Source organism: Danio rerio, chromosome 13, assembly GCF_049306965.1.
Source record: "Danio rerio strain Tuebingen ecotype United States chromosome 13, GRCz12tu, whole genome shotgun sequence".
NCBI classification, from domain to species: domain Eukaryota; kingdom Metazoa; phylum Chordata; class Actinopteri; order Cypriniformes; family Danionidae; genus Danio; species Danio rerio.
This window is the reverse complement of record NC_133188.1, coordinates 6,434,928-6,454,338: the sequence shown is the minus strand read 5'-3', so window position 1 is coordinate 6,454,338 and position 19,411 is coordinate 6,434,928. Positions and strand designations below refer to the sequence as shown.

At 37.3% G+C, this 19,411-nt stretch overlaps 1 protein-coding gene across 3 annotated transcripts in view; it reads right to left on the bottom strand.

Moving 5' to 3' along the window:
* Positions 1 to 1,356: 1,356 nt before the first annotated feature.
* The window catches only part of cul9 (cullin 9), a 67,544-nt gene continuing 49,489 nt past the window's right edge, over positions 1,357 to 19,411 (bottom strand). For all 3 annotated transcript variants that reach the window (XM_073920567.1, XM_073920568.1, XM_073920569.1), the window contains 15 exons: positions 19,243 to 19,388; positions 19,034 to 19,163; positions 18,160 to 18,362; positions 16,834 to 17,111; positions 14,255 to 14,627; positions 11,852 to 11,992; positions 10,406 to 10,570; positions 9,878 to 10,041; positions 8,950 to 9,043; positions 7,203 to 7,277; positions 7,011 to 7,121; positions 6,799 to 6,916; positions 4,425 to 4,558; positions 2,711 to 2,802; positions 1,357 to 2,625 (listed from right to left, as the gene is read on the bottom strand). In XM_073920567.1, coding sequence (XP_073776668.1) covers positions 2,403 to 2,625; positions 2,711 to 2,802; positions 4,425 to 4,558; positions 6,799 to 6,916; positions 7,011 to 7,121; positions 7,203 to 7,277; positions 8,950 to 9,043; positions 9,878 to 10,041; positions 10,406 to 10,570; positions 11,852 to 11,992; positions 14,255 to 14,627; positions 16,834 to 17,111; positions 18,160 to 18,362; positions 19,034 to 19,163; positions 19,243 to 19,388 — 2,447 coding nt within the window. In that variant the 3' untranslated portion in view covers positions 1,357 to 2,402. The remainder of the gene's footprint in view (positions 2,626 to 2,710; positions 2,803 to 4,424; positions 4,559 to 6,798; positions 6,917 to 7,010; positions 7,122 to 7,202; positions 7,278 to 8,949; positions 9,044 to 9,877; positions 10,042 to 10,405; positions 10,571 to 11,851; positions 11,993 to 14,254; positions 14,628 to 16,833; positions 17,112 to 18,159; positions 18,363 to 19,033; positions 19,164 to 19,242; positions 19,389 to 19,411) is intronic.

Below are 19,411 nucleotides of genomic sequence, written 5' to 3'. Positions count from 1 at the left end.
CTAGATTGCATCATACGTTAACTTGCATATTGCTGACATCATCACGTTCTACCATTTCCGTTTAACAGCCTATGGTTCATAAAGGGCATTTATATGTGCACTACGCTTTGTTTGCATGTCAATTTAACTTCATTGCTGTTTGAATACAGTATACCAGTATAGATATGTGGTGAATATGCAGTGATCTCCCAAATGTAATAAACTGACAAGTTCTGAAATTGTCACTAAAATATCAGTGATTGTGAACAAGAAAAGAATAAACTAATTAAATTGTTAAAATAAGAACTGTTAAAATGACAGATCGGTTTGACTGTACAAGGGAAATACCTTCACACTGCCGGTGCTAAATTGTTTGCCGTCTGTACACAGATGGGAGAGGCTGCTGTACGACGACTGACTGGGCCAACTATCAGTGCTCTGAGGCGGGGGAGGGGCTGGCAGCATCATCCACAGCTTGTTAAGAAGAGTAGGGAATGTGCAGTAAGAACACATGAGAGTCTATCAAAATCTCCAGTAGCACACAAAAAAGTTGCTAGGTTTGTGGCTAGTCGCTTTTTTGAAAATTTGTCGCTAGGGGCGTCTGAAAAGTCGCTAAATATAGCGACAAAGTTCTAGTTGATCATTTGGAAAAGTGACACGGTAGATTTTTTTCCGATGAATCATCTGTTGAACTGCATCCCAGTCCTCAAATACTGCAGCAGACCTATTAGAACCCACACGGACTCAAGATTCTCACTGATAATCAGTCAAGTTTGGTGAAGGAAAAAAATCATGGTTTGGGATAACTTATTAATAAAGTCATCAAAACTGGCACAGAAAGAATGTTATTTGAGTCATTGCAGTCCTCCAAGCTCATGGGAGTCATACACAATATTCATTCTTTTTCCACTGCAGGATGACTTTATATTCTATACTGTACATTATTTCTGTTAAGTGACTTTTGTCTAAGCAAAGTCAGATCTTACTGTCCTAATTAAATCATTAAAAATCAAGGCATGATCATATTTTATTTTGGTCAATTAAGCATAATCTAGAGGCCTTTGCCTTTTATATAAACCTCTTCTGATACCAAATGATCAACTAGAAGTCAAGTTATTATTTGTTACTCCTAAAACTTGGATAGACAACAAGACTTTTGTCAGGTAGTGCAAACATTCAACAGCACATGCCATTTAAAGAAAGAGCACTGTTAATTTATTTTATATATATATAAAAAGTATCATTTGTTGGATGAAGATGAGTGTGTTTGGGTGCTGGGTTGCAGCAATATTTCAAAATGACCTCTAGGGCATCTGTAAAAGTTGACAGAAACAATGCAAATAAATAATGAGTAAATAAAACCCCCTCTACAGACAGTTTGAAGAAAAGCATTTATTTTGTGAGCTGAAGTTCTGCAACCCCATTTTATAAGTCGAACAGAGAAAACATTTCAGAAGATGGACAGTATATGAATATATAGGTTTATCTCAATTCAAAACTGGACTTTGGAAGATATTTTATATCTCCATATTTATACAAGTGAACATAAACATGTCCCAAAAGAAAAGAATTAAAACTTTGTGTGTGTGTGTGTGTGTGTGGAAAAAACTGAAAGCAATTAAGGTATGTTTTGCTTAGCAAGTAACGCGCAGAGCTACAATACTTTTAAATATTTATTGCCATTACATCTTAATGAGACAGGCTAAAGTAATATCTTTTTTTTTTGTTGTTGTTGTTGTTGAGTTTGACGGACTGACACAACCAGCAGGTCACCGAAGCACCATCCTCATCACGGACTGTTGTCTGAGAGACTAATCGTGTTCATGCAGCCCTTAAACACGGACTCTTTTCAAAATCTCTAATATTTCCAAATCCAATGCTTACAATCAGCTAAACGGTAATCCACCGACCTCATGTCATATATGAAGGCATTGAAAGAAATTTAAAATAGAATAAAGGCAAGTACTTTTGGTATCCGAACTAAATAAATGCCAACACGTTTGACCGGATAAAAAAAAAATCTTAATGTCTACACATCCCTTCTTTTTTCATTGTTTGTCCCCCAAAAAAGGTAATTTTGTTAATAACAAAACTATGAACAGTTTCCAAAAAAATATCACCTCTCATATATAACATCGACACTTAAGATCCTTCATTGAACTTAGTTACACACCCTCATCGGCAATCGACAAAGTTCAAATTTCGTAAGTTGAAGACCTAAAAATAAAGTGAAATACCACTTTCTGGTAACGACCAAATTTATGCTAGGGCTCAAAGTAGGTGCTAAGTGCAAAGCGAACACCACATTACAGAGAAACAAACTCCCATGCCAAATTGTCGACGTTTTCTAACTTGGGTGTGGTATTAGTAGTGTCTACTCATAGATCAGTAGGCCTTCAGTTAGCGCTGTGTGTTACCCTCATTTAGTCAAACGGCCCGAATCCTCTCTCTAAGTTGTTTTCAGATTCGTCGTCGTCAGAAAAGAAGTCATCATCATCGATGTCTTCCTCGTCGTAATCCTCGTGCCATTCAGGAACGTATTCATCATCGTACTCGTCATCCTCCTCTGCTTCATCCCCAGGGTCTTCGCCTGCGTAGTTGTTGTTATCAGAGTCTCCAGAATCTGAGCCTCCATCCGATTTGGACCTTTAGTTAAAAAAAAAAAATGAAGAAATAAGGAATTTGTCTTGAAGTGACAGTCATGTTTCTCTTCAAATGTATGGTGGCTCACTCTTTGTTGGCGTCTGTGTTGTTTGCCAGGTTAGAGGCCTGCGCCGCTTCCATATCTGGCCCGGTTTTGGACTGATATCCAACACGAAAGTCCTGCCAAATAAACAAATAAAAATTAAATGGAAATAAAAATTCCAGCATTATGGATGTGACATTTGCAGTAAACTCAATTCACATAGAACGTACAGATGAAGAAAGCCTTTATTTGTCACATGCACTTTTACATGTAGTGAAATTGGACCCCCCTGACCATATACAAACATCACACAGTTCAAGAGAAGACAGGTACGACAAGATGTAGCTTTTAGAAGGAGGAAATAAGATACATTTGGGAAGAGGGAGGCGAAAAAAAAGCCCCTTTCAGACTATCCTTGAAGTAGGGTAGTGTGAGATTAGGGGAAAAACGCCCCACATAAACACATAGACATAAACATCACAACAGCGGATGTGGATATAGTCCGATGAAGGCAACAGCCATCTAGTCCTGCAGCCAGGGCGCGCTGGTCACAGACCAACCTACCCACATCAGTGGGTGAAAGCACACAAAGGCGTGGGTTGCGGAGAGAGCCAGTGATTATCTATTTGCAGCGGTGTACGTGTGTCTGTGTGTAGAAGTCTGTAGGGTCTCAAAAGGTGTCCTTGAAACAGGAATTTCAGAATGTCTCGTTGTCCGAGTCCGTCTGGCAGGAGAGTCAGAGGAAAGCCAAAAGAGAAGAAAAGTTTTCCCAATTTGGGTCAATATCTGCCAATTTCGCAGATATCTAATGTCCGTGACTGGTCTCCAGGTCGCTCCAAATCACAATGCAAAGCCGATAGTTTCACCCCGATGTTTTACAATTTGCGGTCTATAGACACAGTCTGATTTGTAAAAACCCTGCTCACCACCGTTTCAATCCAGCCAGCCAGCTTGGTGGGGTTTTGAGCCGCACTGACCTCTTTCATCAATCATCGATACCCCAAAAGCCCATCAGCAGAAACATTGATATCAAAGTTGCGAATAGATAGATATCTTCAGTTTTCTCCAGGAACAGAGTGGTCAGGCACACAACGCGCCACTCCTCCCACCCGTCCATCATGTATCCAGCTGCAAACGTTCCTGCAGGACAGTTGGGTTCCCCCGAACCCAGACTTCTCAAGATGATGGTGTCAATTGCATTCAGAGACCGTATTGAAACATGAGGTTTTTTTTTTTTTTTTCCAAAACAACAAACCACAAAGTTATGGGATCAGAAAAATATCAATCTGTAAACATTCTCTTTAGATTTTAAATGAGGAAAGTAAACATGCATCAGTGTTTTCTCTAGGATTTTCTTTTTCAGCTGTGGCGGCAGGTCTTTTACACAGATCTTCCAACTATTGCTGCTTCAGGATATTTCAGACATATGGACACATATTGGATAAGTGTAGCAAAGCCACACCACACGCAGCTTGATCTTCCGTAATTAAATGAATTTGATAATAAGTGTGCAACATTTACACGCAAGAAAGCACGTTTGAGGAGGGAATGTAACTGATGTGATATCCTGCAACGGCCCCTTTAAATACGAGATCAACGTAGAGAATTTTGAAGAGCGAACTTTGACGCTCTCACCGCGTTTGGTGTGTACACACAGTAATTGTTTGAAAACAAATCCTTTAACCCTGCGTACGTTTAACAAGAAGATCCTATCAAACCCAAAAATAGGTACACAAGGGACAAGCAAGAGCAGATTCACCTGAGTGGAGTGCTGAAGGATGGCAACAAGACGCTCTTGAATGCGTCGAATGAGCTCTAGGCCGGTGTTCAGGTGTTCGGGTTTCAGGAGTCGAACACAGGATGCCAGATCAGTGCACTGCAGCAGCGTCTCCTCTGAAAACAAAAGGTTCATCATTGGAACTACAAAAGACCACTGAATTAAAACATGTTTAAGCAGCAAACCTGATCCCTACATGCTCTGCAGGCTCAATACCTAATTTGGAAAAGTTTGCTTTTACACACACACATTCAGGGTTCATGTAGTGTTGCTCATCTCCAAATACAAGTCCAAAGACAGTGAATATACAAATGTTTATCCTAACCATCTGAATTAAAGGGATAGTTCACCAAAAAAATTTCTCACTTTTTACTTTTAATTTCGCTTTGAATATTTAAGTTGTATAATTCATAAATGTGTAATTTATTTTTAGTTTTTTCTTGTGAGATGGTAGATCATGTGATCCGAAAGTGTATAAATAAGAGCACCTTACTGGGATGAACATTGTGTGATTACGAGTCGTGTGCTCGAAACATTACGTTTTGTGTCAGCCTTTTTAATTTGATAAATTTGCATTTTTGGAGCTTTGGTGTTGCCGTCTTTTAAATATATATTTTGCACTTTTTGTGTTTTGGCTGAGCACTCAGTTAAAAGTGATGTGCGTGCTTTTGTACATTTTCTCACTTTTTACTTGATCTTAAGTGGCTTTCTTCTGTTGAACACAAAGGAAAATAGTTTCATAAAGCTGGAACCATTGACTTCCATCGTAGGTAAAACAAACACAATGGAAGTCAATGGTTACAGGTTTTTAACAATATCTTCCTTTGTTTTTAATAGAAGAAAGAAACACAAACAGGTTTGGAAGTGAAAGGCGAGTAAATGATGATAGAAATGAACTTTCCACATCTGATCTCTGGTCATTCTTGCACTTTGCACTAAACTGACAATTTCATATTATTTTATACATTAAAATTAATATTTGCATTAAAGACGTATGCACTGAAGAAGAAATGGACAGTCTAAAATACTATGTGCAGGATATACAAGAGCAGATTTTATTTAGATGAGATGCTGCTTATTTTCTACTTTGGTAACACTTTACTATAAGGTTCATTAGTTAATGCATTTTCTAACATGAACTAATAATGAACGACACTTGTACAGCATTTATTAATCATAATTGAACATTTACTAATGCATTATTAACATCCAAGTCCATGTTTGTTAACATTAGTTAATGCACTGAGTTAACATGAACTAACAATGAACGACTGTATTTTCATTAACTAACGTTAACTAACATGAACTAATACTGTAGTAAATGTACACTTATTGTAAAGTGTGACCTCTACTTTTAATATGAAAAACACTGGAAATAATTTATTTTGTTTCCAAAAGTTATTTATTTTCACTTTTTTATAAGAATAGTGACGGTTCGTTTTTCGGAATGTGTGTTTTAATTGCAGTTGTTCAGCGTTGATGTTCAATAAATAATCATATCGTAGATAGTGTGTTTCTTTCCATTATTTTAAAATCAAGTATATAATGCACCCTTCATTCAGAGATCTCTCACTTGAAATATATGGGCATATTTACTGTACAACACTTGTCAGTGAACATAACATAAAATGAATAAATAAAATAACCATTTATTAAATGGGTGTATGCAGAGCTAGTGTTTTTCCCATTCTGATAAACTTCCGGTGACCTGTTATTGTGAACTTTTTTCCATTTTATACAGTTCCTTTTACAGCATTGATGTTGTAATGTCATTAAAATACATTGAGTTAAATAAACTTTGGCATTCATTTAGTTGCTCAAGTGAAATCGAGACAAAGCCGTTTGCTTGCACGCGCCCGTCAGAATTGGCAGGCTAGCGCAGAAGCTCCATTGAATGTACTAGGGTAAAATAAATGCTCATATTACAAAGACATGGAGGGGGAAATGTAATTTAATGCAGTGCTTCTTGTACAATCTGAGACCCACTTTATATCGGATATCACTCAGCTAGTGGAGATCGCAGATTTTTAAAGAAAACTGACCTTAAACGCGCTGGTTTTTGCATTGGCATACAGTTCGCCGGAAGCGCTAAAACCAGGTTACTGGCAACTTAAAAGTCCTATTAGCATGCTTCGGCATATACCCTATTGTAATCGAAATAAAATGTTCAATTTTAATTGAGTTGATTTTAGGCCAAACCGCCCAGCCCTATATGGAAGTATGTGAATTCATACGCAGCCACTGTTTCTGATGTGCTTGACTGCCAAATATTTCTCCCCATTTTTTATCTTTACAAAATATCTCCATCAATTGTCAAAAAACCAAAAGATTGATTGCCAGTGCGGCAGTCACCAACCAAGCAGGATCTGCAGGGCGTTAGTATGAAGGTCCAGAGCTTCGGTTTGTTGCTCCATCACATCCATCTTCTCAGTGTCTTGGTTGTAATAGCTGTAAACACACGAGTACGCCAGCACCTGCGCGACAAATTACACCATATAAAAACATTGTATAAGAAACTGACTGGAAATACTGAAATAAAGATAATATAAAGACATTGAAGATTCCCACCTTTCTAGCCTGGGCGAGGATTTTGCAGGCGTCTATCACAAACGTCAAAGACTTCATCTGTAAAGCTTCATTTATAGAAAACACCTTGTTCTCCAGATTGATTGCAAAGTCCTGCAGAAAACAATAAGTCGATCTTTGCGTGCTGCGCTTGAATACTGAAAAAGTTTGAGATGAGTGTGATGAATGACTAACCTTGGCTTGGATATGAAACGTGCATCTCTCATTGTAATCTTGAAACTTCTTCTCTTGCCTTGCAGCTTTACTGACCTGTGATTGGATATTCATTTATAGAACTTTTAGGTCTCAAATGTTTACAATTAGGGCTGAGCAATTAATTGAACGCACTTTTCATACATATTTTGCCAGTAAAGCCGGTTATAGTAATCCTCATTCATGTGCTTTCATATGGAGTACAGTTGGCCACACAATGCCGCAGTTTACTGATAAGCTACAAAAAATGTAGGGTTAAAAAAAATTATTTAAAATTGGATGATAATGACACCGAGATAATCGTTTTTGTGATAATATTAGCAGTTTTTGTTGCTTCTCAATGAACTACGGCTTTGTGCAGTATCTGCTGCATGCAATATATATATATATATATATATATATATATATATATATATATATATATATATATCACCGCATTCGCGCGAATCATTTGTGCAGCCTCATTAATAAGAATGATATTATTCGTGCCACCTCATTCGGGTGAATTGTGTCAATTATGGTGCCTCATTTGTGTGAATCACGTCATTCGTGCCGCCTCATTCCCGCGAATCACATCATGCGTACCACCCCATTCATGTGAATCACATCATTTGTGCTGCCTCATTTACACGAATAGTGTCATTCGTGCCACCTCATTATTGTGAATCGTGTCATTCGTGCCACCTCATTAGTGCGAATCGTGTCATTCGTGCCACCTCATAGGTGTGAATCGTGTCATTCGTGACACCTCATTAGTGCGAATCGTGTCATTCGTGCCACCTCATTAGTGTGAATCGTGTCCTTTGTGACACCTCATTAGTGCCGAATCGTGTCATTCATGCCACCTAAGTGCGAATCGTGTCATTTGTGCCACCTCATTAGTGCGAATAGTGTCATTCGTGACACCTCATTAGTGCCGAATCGTGTCATTCGTGCCACCTCAGTGCAAATCGTGTCATTTGTGCCACCTCATTAGTGTGAATAGTGTCATCCGTGCCACCTCATTAGTGCGAATAGTGTCATTCATGACACCTCATTAGTGCCGAATCGTGTCATTCGTGCCACCTCAGTGCAAATCGTGTCATTTGTGCCACCTCATTAGTGTGAATAGTGTCATCCGTGCCACCTCATTAGTGTGAATCGTGTCCTTTGTGACACCTCATTAGTGCCGAATCGTGTCATTCGTGCCACCTCAGTGCGAATCGTGTCATTTGTGCCACCTCATTAGTGCGAATCGTGTCATTTGTGCCACCTCATTAGTGCGAATAGTGTCATTCGTGACACCTCATTAGTGCCGAATCGTGTCATTCGTGCCACCTCAGTGCGAATCGTGTCATTTGTGCCACCTAAGTGCGAATCGTGTCATTCGTGCCACCTCATTAGTGCGAATAGTGTCATTTATGCCACCTCATTCGCGCGAATTACGTCATTCTTGCTGCCTCATTCATGTTATTCACGCCATTCTTGCCGCCTCATTTGCGTGAATCACGTCATACGTGCCGCCTCATTCATGTGAATCACGTCATTTGTGCAGCCTCATTAGTGCGAATCATATCATTCGTGCCACCTCATTCAGGTGAATTGTGTCAGTCGTGCCGCCTTATTTGCATGAATTATGTCCTTTGTGACACCTCATTCGGGCAAATCACGTCATTCGTGCCACCTCATTGCGTGAATCAAGTCATCAACTACATGATCATGTTGTAGTCTTATAAACAAATATACTTACCATGGCCGAGCAGTTGTAATAATCTTTATGTGTTGGCTTCCATGGTTTCAGACATCTCCAGCAAAATCCATGATTACATTTGGCACATGTCATGCTACACAGGGAGAAAGATGCAAGTATACATTTAGTAAAAACAGTATAGTAGGGGACACAATATCGATATTCGGATATATCGTGGTATTTCCAAAAGCAATACAATATCCATCCTCAGGTGTCAAGTATCAATGTTCATTTAAAAGTAGAAAAGATCTAAATTTTAATCATGTTAAATAGAAATTATTTATATTATAACCTTGACCATTTCGTTGGGAGTGCAGTAGCTGGCATTCAAATGAACGGCTGGTAATTAAATGTTTCTTTTGTGTCACGTCACGTTTGGTACAGACAGCCAAATTGCTTGTCATATTGCATGTTGATAGCAGTGTGCGAATAATACCTTGATATAATCAATGGTCAAATTTTTTGTTAATGTTAGTTTGTGTAATATATGCTTCAGTAAATCAAATGTATTTATTTAAATTACATCTTACTTATTAAGAAAAGTTTCAGTGTTTTGAGGGATATTTAGTGTATTCTGGCCTACAGTAGCCTCTGATTGGTTTTGTCACTGGTTATTTATGTAGATATTTGGAGTAGAAAAAAGAAAACAAAATTATCTTTTTGCATAAAGCGCATAAATGCAGCAATTAAATACAATTCTGCAGCTCCTATTAGAACTGTTATTCAGACTCTACATTGAATATCTTGCGATGTGACTATTGTAATTGCACACACTGCGAAATCGATAATAAAATGATATATTGTGCAGCCCTAATAAAAAAAATGTACAAAGGAGGGTCAGCCGGAGTATTTAGAACTTAAGACTTAAAGGTGAAACCAAAGGCTGTGTCATTAGAAGAGGAAAACACGAGGAAGCATAAACACTCACTGTAGGCAACCCTCATTTTTCTCAATCTGGGCCTGGCAGCTGGGGCATCGTTTGGATATGAGTTTGGCCAGATGTTTGCTCTGTGCTTCCATGCTCATCCCCTCATAGTAGCCTCCATCATCCATCCACTGAGACATGTGGCTGCAGCTTGCTGGATAATGTGCCTGAACAGGAAAGATCAAGGAGTCATGAGAAGAGATAACAGCCCAAACACCAAGGCCAACTTTTAAAGCTTAGTGTTGGATGGTATGACATAACATGATAGAGGTCTGATAATGATATATATCTTGATATAGTATGGTTTCTGTAAATGCGATCAGTTAATAGTTTATACTTATTGACCACATGCAAAGAACAATTTTTATTTTTACATCTAAAAGTATATACTAATACTTTTTTATTTTATTTATTTTTTATCCTAAACAGAGTAGTATTGTGGCCTAAATAGATATCTGTAACCATTCCAAGAAATAAGTACTGTTGGGTAGTCTGATGGGACAGAAATCTAGGGAAAATTGGACAGATGACCTCTGGGAAGTTGCAGCTGAAGCAGGACGACCAACAGCACTTGGAGCAGGTGCCCATGCTGCCAATGTTCTCCTTGCACAGGATCTGGTCGCAGCCCTGAGGGTTGGTGCACCAGGTCAGGTTGGAGCAACACTCCACAAAGCCTCGCAGAAGGGCACTGTCGTACTGCAGCGGAAAACACAAGAGAAAAACGCTAAAGTCTTTGCTCACTGAACAATAAAGATGCAATGATACAGATCACTGACAGTTTAGTTTGTTTTTTGGGTCACAATGGGTTTGTGTTGTAGTCCGATGATAAGTTCATTAATAAAACAAAACAGAACTCTGTGCATTAAAAATAAAGAAAAAAACTTTACAAGCAAAAGCACAAATGAATGCAAAAATGCTAGGGAAATAAACTGCTTTACAGGATTCTTACAGTAGTTTTGGGTACAGAAACTGAATATTATAATCAAATATAGCACTGTATTGGCTATTGTTAGAAACTACACTGTGCAAATGAAATAAAGGTTAAACATCATTGAGCTAAATAGCCATACATACTCTCTGAACTGGCTCTGTGCACGTTAGGATGTAATTAGAGGAATAAGGGAAATGCAAAACGCAAGTGTGTGTGTGTTGTTCAATTTCACTACCTTTTTATTATGTTCAGGATGAAAACATCCACTAAATAAAACGCTGTAAAATGTAGCAGATATCTTTTCCCCTTTTTTTGCATAAATCTTCTTAATAAATCTAGTCCTGCCAAGTTCATGATGTCACAAATTTGAGGGAAAAAATAAATATTTTTAACATAAAAGTGACTGTGGACTGGATACATTTTTTACTTTTTAAAACAGTTTTAGACGTGCGAAAGATTAGTACATTTTTGCCCCATTGACTTCCATAACAACGACAATATTTTTTTATCTCAAAGCCATGGCACCATATAATCATGCATTCTTGATTGTTAGGGGTTTCCCCTGTTGGGATGAAGTATAATTGGTATTCTTTACTGTTGATCATTACAAATTGTACCTCTTCCCAACAAGGAAAACCACCAACAATCAAAAAGCATGCTTATGTGGTGTCATGACTTTGCAACCAAACAAACGTCGCTATAATGGGAGTCAATGGGGCAAAATCAGCCACCAACATAGCAAAAGGGGTAGTAAATTTGCCAACAGTGAACAGTTGAGTTTTTGAAAAATGCCTAAGCATTGTCCCAAAATATGTCAAAATAAGATGTCAACAAAAATCATTCTATTTGCTGAAACAGAAAGTTGTGGCCAAATATAGACTCAAAAATCACCCCAGAGTGGATGAAAACATCCTAACATAACATAAGGCTTAAATACAAAACCAAAAAACTGCAATTTCCATGAGTACTGAACTGTATAGGTCATGCTGAATTGTTCAATAATATATTGAGTATTGTGAAATATATTGAGTCGACTGGGCACATACTTTGGCGATGGTGTCCTTATCGGTGAGGATGTTGTGAAAGAACTTGGAGGTGGGCTGAGCTCGACAGTCTGTGATTGGACAGTCACAGTTCATGACCAGATTCTGCTCAATACGAGCGGTGAGAAACTCCTGCCAGCAGGACTACAGGAAAACAGAGAAATTGCAAGCGTCAGCAAAGAGTTTAACATAATGTCAAAAGTATTAAGGGACAGTTCATCCAAAATTCTGCAAACATTTACTCATCCTTTACTTGTTCCAAACCTGTACAAGTTTCTTTCTTCTGTTGAACACAAAAGAAGATATTTTGAAGAAAATGCTGGTAGCCGGCACACATCGACTTCCATTTTTATTTATTTTTTTGTATTATGGAAGTCGGTGGGCACTAGCAAAAAGCATTCTCCAAAATATCTTCTGTTTTGTTCAACAGAGAAAGAAACTCATAAAGGTTTAAAACCACGCAAGGGAGAGTAAATGATTGTCATTTTTGTTTTTGGGTGAACTATTCCATTTACTTGAAGCAAAAGTTCTTTAAAACTATGATCTTAGGACATTTAACATCTTACATTTACATATTTTATGTCTCATGTTCTACCTCAGAGTTGTTTACTCACCTCACACCCCCTCCCCCTCATCCCATATTTTGCTCTACTGATTATTTATCATCTAACATTTACATATTACATTTTGTAAACACAGCTGAAGTCAGAATTATTAGCCCCCTGTTCATTTCTGTTTAACAGAGAGCAGAATTTTTTAACACATTTCTAAACATAATAGTTTTAATAACTCATTTCTAATAACTGATTGATTCCATTTTTGCCATGATGACAGTAAATAATATTTTACTAGATATTTTTCAAGACACTTCTATACAGCTTAAAGTGACATTTAAAGACTTAACTAGGTTTATTAGGCAGGTTAGGGTAATTAGGCAAGTTATTTTATAATGATGGTTTGAAAAAAAAGCCTAAAGGGGCTAATAATATTGACCTTAAAATTTAAAAAAATTTAAAACTGCTCTTATTCTAGCTGAAATAAAACAAATAAGACTTTCTCCAGAAGAAAATATATTATCAGAAATACTGTGAAAATTTTCTTGTTTTGTTAAACATCATTTGTGAAATATTTAAAAAGAAAAAATAATTAATTATTAACTATATTAAATTATTAATTAATTAATAATTCTGACTTCAACTGTGTCTCACGTTCTACCTCAGAACTGTTTACTCCACCTCACCCTACCATACTCATCCATTATTTTGCACTACTGTTTATCATCTACAGGACAGGTGTCTTGCCTAATTACCCTAACCTGCCAAGTAAAACTAATTAACCTAGTTAAGCCTTTAAATGTCACTTTAAGCTGTATAGAAGTGTCTTGAAAAATATCTAGTCAGATATTATTTACTGTCATCATGGCAAAGATAAAATAAATCAGTTATTAGAAATGAGTTATTTAAACTATTATGTTTAGAAATGTGCTGAAAAAAAATCTCTCTGTTAAAAAATTATATATATGTGTGTGTGTGTGTGTGTGTGTGTGTGTGTGTGTGTGTGTGAGATGCAAAACAGAATTCTGTCTGACAGCTGAAAACTGTCAAAAAGATGATAAATATTTTGTAATTGAATATTAATATTTATACCCACAAAACTTAAAAGGTGCACTGCAAAAAATGCTTTTCTTACTAAGACCTTATATCTTATTTCAAATATCTGAAAATGTGTATATTAAGCATTTTCTAAAATTGTTTTCTTGTTTTAAAAATAACAACAAAACAAAATTAGAAAAAATATTGACAACTATGTTATTACTGTATTATTATTTTATATTATTGTTTATGTATGTATGCATGTATGTATGTATGTATATATATATATATATATATATATATATATATATATATATATATATATATATATATATATATATATATATTTATGTGTATGTATACACACACACACACACACACACACACACGTGTATATACACCCACACAAATTTGTGTGTGTGTGTGTATATTTATATTTATATATATATATATATATATATATATATATTTTTTTTTTTGCTTTTAAAGTGTAACAACTTATTTTGAGCTTATGCATTTTTATTATTATTATTCAATTTTTGTACTATTATATGTTTAATTAGGTAAAAACCTCTCTGTAAATCTGTTGTTTTAAATAAAAACAGGTTGTTTACTTTGCTTAATTTAAACAAAATATTAACACTTAATTTTGACTTATTTTCATAACATTTTCACTTGTCTAGAAAATGTTTCTTGATTCAATATCTTTTAGATATCTGAAGAAGAAACAAGACTAAAATGTGAAGTAAGAAAAGCATTTGTTTTTTGCAGCATCATAATAATAATGGCAAGCAGGTTTGAAGCCCACACTCACCCTGCAGCAGTAATGCATGCAGCAGAGCATGGGAGGTGGGTCACTCTCTTTGGACTGGGAAAGGCACACGGGACAGTGAGACACGGGTCCAGGGGCCGGCTGGGGGTTACGGATCTTGAGGCCCGCAGCCAGGACCAGAGCGTCTGGATCATCGGTGTATCGCTGGATCAACAAATCCACGTTCCATTTGCAGTGGATGAGCAAATGCTCGGCCCGGTCCAGATCCAGGCTCAGGGTTCCTGCCACCTGCTGGACGGTGCGCTGCATCAGCTGCTTGACCTCCTCTTGAGTCATTGTGCGACCCATGGAGAAGAGCACAGCCTCCAGCACGCCGTCCTCCGTGTGCTGTGGGGGTACTATAAGGCCTCCCAGGCTGCAGAGGGAAATATATACACACACAAAACGCCATTATGTAGACGTGAGACCAGTGAACTAAAGAGGTGTTCTGATTCTGACAGCAGGCCCAGATGGAATCTGCAGACTTTTACACATTTGTAGTGCTGATTTTTAAGTAAAAATTGATCTTAAGAAGGTAAAATTAAGAGCTCTTAAGGCATAGATATTTAATAATGAACGATCAAATTAGACATGATATTTAATAAACAGAAGTGTGAAGAGTTATGAATGAATGACAGTCAACTTCTGTGGATCTCTGCAGTGCTTTTCCATTTGGACTAGCTCATTAGAAGGGTTAGTTCACCCAAAAATTACATTTGACACTATTTACCCTCTAGTGCAGAGGTCACCAGTTTCGTTCCTGGAGGTCCGGTACCCTGCAGGGTTTAGCTCTAACTTGTCTCAACACACCTGCCTGGATGTTTCAAGTATACCTAGTAAGACCTTAATTAGCTTGTTCAGGTGAGTTTGATTAGGATTTTAGATAAAGTCTGCAGGACACCGGACCTCCAAGAACAAGTTTGGTGAGCCCTGCTCTAGAGGTTCGAAACATTTCAGTTTCTTGTTTTTCCTGCTGATACAGATTATATATTGAGGAATTAAAAAAAAACTGGTAACTATCAACATCCATAGTAGGAAAAACAAATTCTATGGAAGTCAGTGGTGTCCAGCATTTAATAAAATAGCTTTTCTGTTCAACAGAAAAGAGAAACTCAAGCAGGTTGTGACAAGTGAACGCTAAAGAATGAGAATTTTCCAGCCTGATCTAGATCTAAGTATTTTGCGTTTTGTCAGTTTAGAGGCTAATTCAAACAAATTCGAGTTCAGTTGTACGAAAATGTATGATTTTAAAAATCAGGCGGGGCACTAAACCCCACCCCTTAACCCAACCGTCATTGGGTGATGAGCAAATCACACTAAATCGTATGAATTAAATCAAACAAATTCATACGAATTAGCCACTAAATAAAAAAAAGTTACGTATTGCTGTGAGATCGCGTTAGAATTTTCAGTTTTGGGTTAACTATCGCTATAGCATTTATTAACACACCAAATAAACAATATTTACTTCTATACAGGTGAAATAAAGATTTGAACGTTCTGATATGCATTAAATTTAAATAAGGCAACAACATAATCGTATGTGCTGATTAAAATAGAATTAGTTTATTTTGAAAAATAAAATGCGAGTAGATTGGAGGATAAAACACTACTTTAGAAAAGAGGGAATGTTTGAATGACAAAATACTGAATCATATAGCTAAAACTATCTTAAAACAAATGAATTTATTTTTACATAGAATAAATCAGCAACAAACATGACTCCAAATTTAAAACATCTTTATTTTTAAGGTGGTGAACATAAATTGCTTATGTTGTCTCATTTCTAGGATATCTGCTAAATCTGTGCTGATGAAATACATAAGCATTACATTTAAAAAAAACAGAATCAATAAACTTTCAGCAGACTCTAAAAGACTTAAATCATGTCAAGATGAATTCTTCTCTTGCTTGCACTGATCTTGCTTAAAATATTATATATTTAACAAAGCTGAAATTTAGTCCACTGATTATAACAAACTTGAATGCTATTTACAAGCCTTGCAAACTAAGAAAAATAGAATTTAAGGCATTTCATCGGCTAATGCCAATACTTGTACTTTATCATAAGGAATGAACTAGCTCTGTCTTTGTGTAGGTCAAAGTTAGTGCAGCTGCAGAGGTTAAACCGGATTAAAATGCAGAAAAATAAGCAACAGCTAAACATTTACTCCAGTTTAAAATCACACAACCAAACTCTATTGTGAAACTTAGCCAAGTGCCTTGATGTCTGCTAGCATAGACAGCATCCTTACGGTCACAAAGCCTCTTCAAAGCAAATGATCTGTATACTGTACATGAGCAGCAACACATTATCTTTTTGCATGAACCATGTTAACTAATCTGAAGGAGCATAATGTGGTAAAACATAAGTGCAGTACTTTATTTTTTTTTTAACCGTGAGAAAATCTATAAAGCTTTCAAAATGCTAATGGCAAGATAAGAGCAAGTGTCTGGCAGAAGTGGAACTGTTTTTTCAGTAAAAATCAAATCCCCAAGAGGGAAGGAAAACACTTGAATGTAAGCCAGGTTATGGGCCTCCTTTCTTGCACGTTAGGTAAGGTTAAGTGTCATCAGCACACCTGGTGTCTGCTTTGCTCCCGCTGCCGCCGCCGCTGCTGCTGCTGCTTGCGGAGCTTTTCTTTCCATCCATCTTGAAGGAGAACTGTGCCTGGCCCTTACGGGGAGTGGACGGGTCCTCCATCAAGAACTCCACGATGTGTGGGCTTTCATCATTACGGCGCAGGTAGCCTTTGTTGATGACATGCATGATGCAGGAGAGCACATCTGTAGTGCTGCAGCTGAAGCGAACCGAGGTGCGAGTCCGATTTGACTCCTGCTTCTGACACCGGTCCAACACCTGCAATGGCACAACGATATTATTAAAGGACCATGAAACTCCCCTGAAAGGTTTTTTTTATACCTCTACTTTAGAAAAAGTCAGGAAAGTGGGCGTGTCCAGCTCTGTTTAGAGGGGAGAGTCGGAGGAGGGAAAGAGAGATGGTCTGTTAAAATTTGCATAAAAATGGGAGTGTCGGTTTGGGCACGCACTGATTTTCACAGTCAAACAAACACAGAGACGCAGGGGAGAAAGACAGTGACTGTGTTTACATGGACATCGGTAATCAAATTATTTGCCAAATTATTAAATGGTGGACTTTAACTGCAGTTTGGCTCTTTTATTCAGGAATTTCATTCATGCCCCTAGTGACAAATGATCTCTCGATTCGAGGAATTGCTGTAAGCATGTATTTTTAATGCAATGTTGGATACCGCACGACGAATGAGAGAAAAAAAGTTGCACCGCATGCACAATAGAGCGCGCTGATTGGTTATAACCAAGTCTTACACATGAATGAATGCAGCACACTCAGAGACGTCACAAGGTACCCCCAGGTACAGACATCCAGTCTACACGCTGGAATACACGCTAAGATCTCATGGCCGTGACGCAGCTTCAAAAATTTGTTTCAAACTGGAAGTACGAATTAGTTTTGAAATAGTCTATTTCACTTTTCAGTGAAATAGATGTGTCCTAATAGTTATTAGCAGCATGGGACACGTATATGAAAAAATACAGCTCAAAAAATGTGTTCTGATGTTTCGTGCCTCTTTAAACATGAAAAAATAAAGGTGGTATACTTTTTAAAAATATTTTTTGGTGGAGTGGTGGGGGTGGGGGGTTGGTTATGGGTCGGGGGGGTTTAACCTTCGTTTTATAGGACAGTGGAGACAGGAGATCATGGGAAGCAGAAAGAGAGGGAAAGGATTGACAATGGACCTCCAGCCGGGAAACAAACTCTGGTCATCGTGAGCACTTCAGTGCTATGTGTCGATGTGCTCACCACTAGGCAATTGGCAATGACAGAATTAAACATTCTAAAAATTAAAACTAAAATATACTTTACCTGAAACACCAAATTGTCAATATGCATCTCCTTCTCATTCTTCATGATTTGCACAATGAGACAGTAGATGTAGTTCCTCTTCCTCTCGAGCGTGAGAGCAGCATCTTCATCTACATTCAGGTACGTCTGCTTGGGATGCAGGTAATGGTAACCGTGTCTGTCTGAGCTCTGCGAGAGGGTGTTTTTGTTCAATCTAAGGATGCCTGAAAAAGTTCAAAATCATTGAGTTTTGATTCATTAACACAAACGTGTTTTTTTGTTAATTAAGAATTTAAAGGTGCAGTAAGTGATTGTCTTTAGATATTTTTTTTTTTGTTGTGCTGGTTGAAAGTCTCTTCACATTCTAAAAGTAATGATTAAAGTAAATGATCTGAATGTGTTTATATGTATTTTTATACAGGGTGGGCCATTTATATAGATGCACCTTAATAAAATGGGAATGGTTGGTGATATTAACAATAATCTGAAGGGGGTAAACAATACTGACCAAAAATTATTACTATTTTTTTTTTTTAAACTGCTTTTGTTTCAGTCACAGTAAAAAATAAATAAATAATAAAAGCATCCTCTCCGAAAGAAAAAAAAACTGCACATATTTCACAGGAGCACTAATAATTTAAGTTATTATAAAAGTTGTGTAATAGAAGTTATAAATAAGTCAAAAAAAGTAATAAAACAAAATGTATATTTAAAACTTTTAACAGATATTGTTAAACAAACTTAAAATAATAAATCCCCCATAGCATCCTAGACAAGAAAAAAAATAGTCCAATCTGACTAATCATCATTTAAGAGTAATTACAAGATAAATATATATTGCAAAAACAATATATAAACATCATCTTATTTTGTTGTTATCGGTAGCTGCTTTCACCTTTGATTGGGTCCTGGCTGGACCCGGTGTGAGTGAGAAGCCCCTTCTCTGCAGTGAGAGGTTTGAGAGCGTGACTCAGCATGGCTGGAGAGAGTCCAGTGGCCTGCTGTAGCATCTCCACGCTGACATCCTGCAGAAAACAAACAACGTCAACAATTCTGAAGCCAGTCCATTTAGTCATGTCGTGTTTAAGTTTGTACTGAGAGTACCTCGTGCTGGTTGAACTGCAGCAGGATGAACATCTGCAGTGTGGAGACGTAAAGAGTGCAGGATCCATACTGAAGCTCTGCATGGCCGAGCCACGTCCACTGCAGCCGACGAGGCTTACTGTGGGTCAGGCTATACATGCGCTGGCCTGTGGGACAGACACACAGATGA